At 46.9% G+C, this 7,500-nt stretch overlaps 1 protein-coding gene across 1 annotated transcript in view; it reads left to right on the top strand.

Annotated features, from left to right (window-relative positions):
* The window catches only part of LOC134440579 (teneurin-1-like), a 275,455-nt gene that overhangs the window by 90,978 nt on the left and 176,977 nt on the right, over window positions 1-7,500 (top strand). Inside the window, exons 5-6 of the mRNA XM_063190697.1 lie at window positions 1,558-1,702; window positions 4,718-4,730. Of these exons, the coding sequence (XP_063046767.1) occupies window positions 1,558-1,702; window positions 4,718-4,730 (158 nt within the window). The remainder of the gene's footprint in view (window positions 1-1,557; window positions 1,703-4,717; window positions 4,731-7,500) is intronic.

Below are 7,500 nucleotides of genomic sequence, written 5' to 3'. Positions count from 1 at the left end.
CATACAATACTTGACTTTACTTGGCATGAAAAGATATTACTAACAGAATTAAGAGACTCGACTCTTAGAAACTCTTTTACTGAACTGCACACCATCTTTCTTCCATTTCTTTCGTAACAACGTGGCAGCTGTTTAGTGCATGTAATGTCCACCATTCAAGCACTGCTTTTTTGAGGCAGCATACGGGCGCTTATAGTGCGCTGAATTTACGGAAATTTTCAGCGTGAGACCCCTATGCACTGAAACATAGTGCCCAAAATGCCCGAAGTACTCAAGTGCGCGATAGGAGACAGAACAACTCTGTATAACCATCTGGCCATGGCTGCCCAGTTTGCTACCCATTTTAAACTACAGTACTTCCCCAACATGCATACATTCCCAACAAGCATACAATAATTTGAAATAAAGTATGGTGAAAGCAAGTTCGCACTGCAGCAAAACTTGTTGTAGTAGTAGTAGCAGCAAGAAGAGTTGTAGTAATTGTGGTACTTGTTGTCGCAATTTTTCTTTTCAGTTTTTTTTGGCTCATGATTTATTTTTTGTATTTACGCCTCAGTAAGCAGCCGTGGCAAGTGTAAGACTTGGCTTGAGCCTCCCCCAGTCGCTTGTAGAGTACTGTAGAGTGGAGCACTAGTGGGTTGATTGATTACGCCTGCAGCTCGTTTCCCAAGGAGAGGGCAAACCTGAAAAGTCTCCGTCCCGCTTCTCCCGTCAATGACTACCTCAAAGCTTATCACGCCTCCCTTTAGACAAGCGCCTCTGTTGGAGACGGCACAGGTCAAGTCATTTTCCTTGATTGTTCTTGGTGGTAAACATGTTTTTCATTTCGTCATTATTATTTCAGTTTTTTTTCTTCTTCTTCTTCTTCGTCGTCTTCAGTAAATGAAAGATATGCTTCAAGAGCTCTTTGTTGTATGAAAAAAGGTCCACGTGGACTTGGGCTCTGTGGCAGTGGCTCATTATAATAGCACCAGGGGCGCTGACAGCTTTGGCCGGGCCCTGGGCAAAGTCATGTGAAAGGGCCACCCAGCCCAATAGATACAACGTAATGAGGACCCAATTCTGGGCCCCCCTCTCCCTGGGCCCCGGACAAATGTCCCCTTTGTCCTCCCCTGTCGGCACCCGTGAATAGCGCCATCATTAAGCATGAGTAAGAGAGGAAGTGTTCACTGTTTCCATGGACGCTCAGGGTCAACCTCAGAGGGCCCCACTTTAATTGCCCATCTCACTCTTAGCATGCTCTAATAAGGATATTATCTGTCTGATACATTTATAAATACATTTCATAGTCATAATAGCAACAACATAATAGCTTTTATGTGTCTTGATAGTTGTCCTGTATGGATTTGTGTGTCCATGACCAACAAGTGCATGAATATACCAACGTAGATACAGGTTGTAGCCTACGTGGCAAATGTAAAGATTTGTACTGTAAGTAGAATTCAAACGTATCTCCCTCTCTCTCTCTCTCTCTCTCTCTCTCTCTCTCTCTCTCTCTCTCTCTGTGTGTGTCTGTGTGCGTGCCCGTCTGGATGTTTGTCCGCCCTCCCTCCACAGCGGTGCACTTGTTCGGCCTGACCTGGCAGCTGCGGCCGGCTGACCCACAGCTGTATGAGAACGGCTTGAGCAAGCTGAACCGGCCGCCCCATGCCAGCGGTGCCACCCCCCTCCCCCCGCCCGATGACCTGGGCCCGGACAAGACGCCCCGCGGGAAAGGAGGTAGGACACCATGGGGCCAAGACACACACACACACGCTCACACGCTCACACGCTCACACACACACACACACACACACACACACACACACACACACACACACACACACACACACACACACGTACAAACGTACACACACACACACACACACACACACACACACACACACACACACACACACACACACACACACACACACACACACACACACACACACACACACACACACACACACACAGGCTCTACACTCACAAAAACACTGCTAGTTAGGTGGTAAGAATGACACTGAATGCTTTCATCTGTTTTACAGTGTCTGACATTATAAAATGGGTGTGTGTGTGTGTGTGTGTGTGTGTGTGTGTGTGTGTGTGTGTGTGTGTGTGTGTGTGTGTGTGTGTGTGTGTGTGTGTGTGTGTGTGTGTGTGTGTGTGTGTGTGTGTGTGTGTGTGTGTGTGTGTGTGTGTGTGTGTGTGTGTGTGTGTGTGTGTGTTTAAAGCTTTAAAAGAAAGTGTGTAAATGCCACAGTTGCATAAATTATATATTTTTTCCATCCAATACACGGATGTGTGAAGGCACATTATAAATGTGCTTGGGTGTTTTAGGTATTCCGTAAAAAACACTCATTTATGCAAATAGACTCTTTTTCTCTGATGCAAGCTGCTTATTATTGAGCCCAAGTGGAAAGCGTTTTCATGGACATTTAAATGGCACTGCTTCTATCAAATAAAAATGCCCAAATTGATTGTAAAAATTATTCAGATGAGTCATAAATGTTTGTGCGTCCGATCTTATGCAATGAAATGGGTAACACTGATTTCTCAAGGTAATTGTTACAAATAGATATTTTTTTTCTGCTTCTCCATTCGTCAGACTGGTTGGTGTGCCCCTCAGTGTAGTACAGTCATGTTATGTAGATGGGACACCACATGGTTTAGGAGCCCCAGAGCAGCTTCCTAACCCATACTGCACATGGCTACGTCACTGAAACAGAAAAGGGCGTGCATTGATGTTTTTCTTCTTGCCCTTTTTTGGGCTTATAATGGAGTGATTTGGAAAAAAAACACCAACACAACCCCTCTCAGCAGGTAAAGGGTCGGTAACGCTTTACCTAATGGGTAAAAAGGAGGTAATTACAATGTAAATACCATTAATTGAGTAGCAACAGGATGACAGAGAGGCATTATTTTCATAGTAAGTCTTGAATATGTGTATTACAAGGTATTTATTTTGTAATTACTCCCTTTTTACCCGTAAGATACCATGTAGCTTATCGTTGTTACCCTGTTGTTACGCACAAAGTACACAGTAATTACTGCAACGTAAAATAAAGCGTTTACCAAAGGGTCTGCAAAGAAGGAATTCTGCCGTACACACAGAGATAATCCCAGGGGAATCCTACAAGGGTTCTGCAGTGAACTGATTTGTCATTCAACAGTGTCTTACTGTATGTATATGTAGGCCACGTAAGGACTCTGTTTGCAAGCCAGAATAATCATTGCTTTAGATCCTGCACTTTGGATCCCCGCATCAAGAGGCTTGATGTAGACGTGTCAAAGCCCGTCATGTCAGATGGGATGCCATAGTCTGCCATCATCATCTCATATCGTGTCCATCGAGCCCAATGTCTACAATTACCATGACAGCTCTGATGTGTGTGGAGCGGTGGCAGCTTATTAGGCTGTTACATGGCCCATGATGGGCTCTGGCATGGGGGAGAAGACGCGCTCTTATGATAGCATACTACAGTAGCATGATACTGACATATTGTTGGACATTGACAGTCATCGTGAGCACCCTTGGTGGGAGGGGGATCATCTTCTCTGACACGTTTTGGTTGAAATCATCATGCCGAGATTGCCACTGCAATTCCGAGTAATGCGCGCCGGTCTAACCTTTTTTTCCCCTCCCATAAAACCATGCTTGGGAGAAAGGTCAGCGATCTGTTAGACTGTCATGCTTTGCTGTGCGGCTGCAGCCTGCAGATGCAAACATCCACTGTTGACACACTCCTATATCCTTTTTTTCTGTTGTTTGCCTGCCAGAGAACACATGGGTGGTCGGAGAGATATTTGGTTCACATATCGCCTTCACTCTCACCCCATCAACCATCCCCATCTCCCCCCTCCTCCATCACCATTTCTCCGATTGAACTTGCTCGTGTGATTGAGCAGCCCTTGCTGATTTCCCAGTTGAGTCGCGGCCCAGGCCCCGTCATCAGTGTGCTGCTGTGTGAACGGGCATAATGCGCCTCATCCCATCTCCCCCTTGCCGTCAAAGGCAACATTAGAAGTGCTGAGATGATGGAGCAAGAGAGGACGCCGACTAGCAAGCAGGGACGCTGGCAGCCTTGGCTGGGATAAGGACAAAGTCATTTGAAAGGGCCCCAAAACCAATACCCTACATACATTGTCATGAGGACACAATTCAGGGCCCCCTCTGTTCCTGGGCCCAGGACAATTGACCCGTTTGTCTCCCCCCTGTCACCTCCCTTGCTAGTAAGCCCCGCTTCTGCCTTTCTAATGACGCCTAAAAAGAGCGTTTTTATGATGTCGCCTGCCACTAGCTACCACTGACACCCGTCCGCCAGTGTAATGAATACACCCCATCCATCCCTCCGCCCTGCCATTCACCAACAGACGTCACTGGGGTTCAATTATCGGTCTCCTGCAGAGTGTGTGTGTGTGTGTGTGTGCGTGTGCGTGTGCGTGTGTGTGTGTGTGTGCGTGTGCGTGCGCGTGCGTGCGTGTGTGCGTGTGCGTGCGTGCGTGTGTGTGTGTGTGTGTGTGTGTGCACGTGCGCGTGCGTGTACGTGTGCGCGTANGTGTATGTGCGTGTGTGTCTGTGTGTGTGTCTGTGTCTGTGTGTGTGTTTGTCTCCGTCTCTGTGTGTCTGTGTCTGTGTCTGTGTCTGTGTCTGTGTCTGTGTCTGTGTCTGTGGTTGTGAGAGGGAGAGAGAATAGAGAGATAGAGAAACTGTAAGTGCGGTAGAGAAAGATGAGAGCGAAAGTGAGATTGTCGGTGACAGCTTGTGTGTGTGTGTGTGTGTGTGTGTGTACATGTGTGCATAATGTCCATGTACATTTGTCTTTGAGTTAATATGTACTTGTGGGTGTTAATGCATACATGCCCAGTTGAAATATGGATATGTATGCATATGCATAGACTATTGTGTATGTATAGCTTTTCACCCATGAGTTGTTCTTATTCCCCAGACACTGCTGGTGTAGGGATGCTGGCTGATGAGTGCTCTCTTCAATTACATAGCATGTGTTATCCTTTTCTCTCTCTGTTCACTGCATTTATAAACAGCCGGTTCTCGGCGGCAATTACTATCAATAGGTGAATTTAAAAGTTATGCTCCTCTGTGGCTGGCCTGTGCAAAGAGGGGGGAGGAAGAGAGGAACAATGTTATTATTAGACATTTGGAGATTCATTTCACCGCGCTCCTAACAAATTCAGCGTCTCATATATTAGATTAGGGCCCCAGCTTTTCCCTCCCCATCTCTCCCCATTGCTCTCTCTCTCTCTCTCTCTCTCTCTCTCTCTCTCTCTCTCTCTCTCTCTCTCTCTCTCTCTCTCTCTCTCTCTCTCTCTCTCTCTCTCTCTCTCTCTCTCTCTCTCTCTCTCTCTCTCTCTCTCACTCCGTTTCTCCCTCTGCTCTGTAACCGGGGCAGTGATGAATATTGTATTAGCGCCGAGCACTTTAAAATCAGGAGATCGCATCGGAAATGATTACAAATTCATTAGGACGTTAGTGTAATTGCTTAATCTTGTTACCATTTACTTTACGTGCCCGGAATGTAGCTGCCGTTGTCGCGGAGAGGAAGTCTCTCTCTCTCTCTCTCTCTCTCTCTCTCTCTCTCTCTCTCTCTCTCTCTCTCTCTCTCTCTCTCTCTCTCTCTCTCTCTCTCTCTCTCTCTCTCTCTCCCTCTCTCTCTCTCTCTCTCTCCATGACAGGCTCTGTAGGGGTTTGTGCCGCTTTGGAAAAGAAAACTCCCAGAATGCTGTTCAGGCTTTGGGCTCTGGCAAAATGTGTGTTGAGAGAGTTAAAGAGAGTGACAGAGAGGGAGTTTGAGTGTGTGCTAGAGCGAGAAAGAGCGAGAGAAAGAAAGAGATTGAGAAAGAGTGATAGAAAGAAAGAGAGATAGAGAGAGAGAGCGAGAGAGACAGAGAGAGAGAGCGCTTCACGCTGGAGGCTAAACTACGACAGGGGCTCACCACGGCTAGCACTAGCGGTTTAATGAGTGGATGAAGCAGAGGGATTCTTGATGCTGATTTTGTCTGATGGCAGCGCTAGTCTCCTGCTCAAAACCTGCCGCTCGCGTGCCGTGACGGGACTAACAGCCTGTGTCGAAAAAACATAGCATCAAGCTTTTATTGCGCTACACAAGACTTAGGATTTTGTCGACGACCCATTCTTACGGGGCCTACTCTTTCGACATACACTAATCCCCGCGATTGCTGTGTGAGAGGAGAGAGAGAGAGAGAGAGAAAAAAAGAGAAAACGTTACAAGGGTGGGATTAACAGAATTTATAATGTCACATCCCGTGAATCTCAGACAGGGTGTCAAATTAGACACCAGGTGTATGTCGCTCAGCTCTGGGGATGGCGGGGTGTTAATCCGCCCGGCTGTAGATGACAGTCTTCAAGTTGGGAGCCGGCCCCTCGCTGGAGAGACGGCCTGTCAGCTGGAGTTAAGATCAACCGCACCGCACCGCACCACATCGCATCCCGGGCCCTGCCTTCCCAATCCTCCATCCCCCGCATTCATCTTCTCCTCTCCTTTTTTCTCTCTTCCTACCCCTCCTCACTTCTTCCATGCTCTCCTTTTCAACTCTTCTTTCCTCCTATTCTCTTCTCCTCTTTTCTACTTTTCTTTCGGTTTGTCTCTTCCTCCCTCTCCTCTCCTCATCTCTTCTCTCATTTTGTGCCCTCATATCCTCTGCGCACCTCTGCTCTTCACCATAGTTCTTCCTCACTCCTTTCATCTTCTCTCCTCCACCTCTCCACTTCTATCCTGTGTTCCTCTCATCTTGTCCTCTCTGATCTCCTCTCTCATCTTGTTCTCTCATGTTCTCCTTTTCTATCATATTCTCCTTTTTTACATGATCCTCTTTACCTTATATTTCTGTGCTCTCCACCTTTTCTCTCATTCCCTCTGCTTTCCATTCCATTCTGCTTTCTCCATGTCCTGTTGTTCTTTCAACTTTTCTCCTATTGTCTGTCTTCCTCAATCTTCCTCACAGAGATGAGTAAACATGATGTTGGCATTTTTGTCTGTGGAGGATGACCCATATAGCCATGTTATCTGATATGCATCATTTGCATTTATTGGTTACCCGTTAGGTTATTCATCTTTTGCATTTTAGGTTATCAATTGTTTTACATTCCCTCAGAGGGGAAACTCATTCTATGCTTTTTTCGGTGCCCCATCTGTTTTTCTGCGTTGCATTTTTGTGTTGCGTGATTCAGAGACGTGATTGGACTGCTCAGAGAGGTACCGCTGACTGGTTTATAATTACAGGCGGCAAAGTGAATCACTCCGCTCCGCGAGCTCTTTCAGCAGCCGTGGTGCGTCACTGCAGTGTGCGGCGCCATGATTTGGACTGTCTCTGATGCTATCAGAGCGCGTCTGCTCGGGTATGTGTGTGGGTTTGTGTTTGTGTGTGTGTGTGTGTGTGTGTTTCCTTTCCTGTGTGTGGCCCAGTTTCTGGGTGTGTTATGAAACCCATGTGGGTCTCTTTCTTTACTCATCATCCGTGTGTGTCAACGTGTAGGCAGAA

The sequence above is a fragment of the Engraulis encrasicolus genome, chromosome 23, assembly GCF_034702125.1.
Source record: "Engraulis encrasicolus isolate BLACKSEA-1 chromosome 23, IST_EnEncr_1.0, whole genome shotgun sequence".
In the NCBI taxonomy this organism is placed as follows: Eukaryota; Metazoa; Chordata; class Actinopteri; order Clupeiformes; family Engraulidae; genus Engraulis; species Engraulis encrasicolus.
Note: the sequence above shows the minus strand (reverse complement) of the source record. Positions and strands in the feature narration are given on the sequence as shown.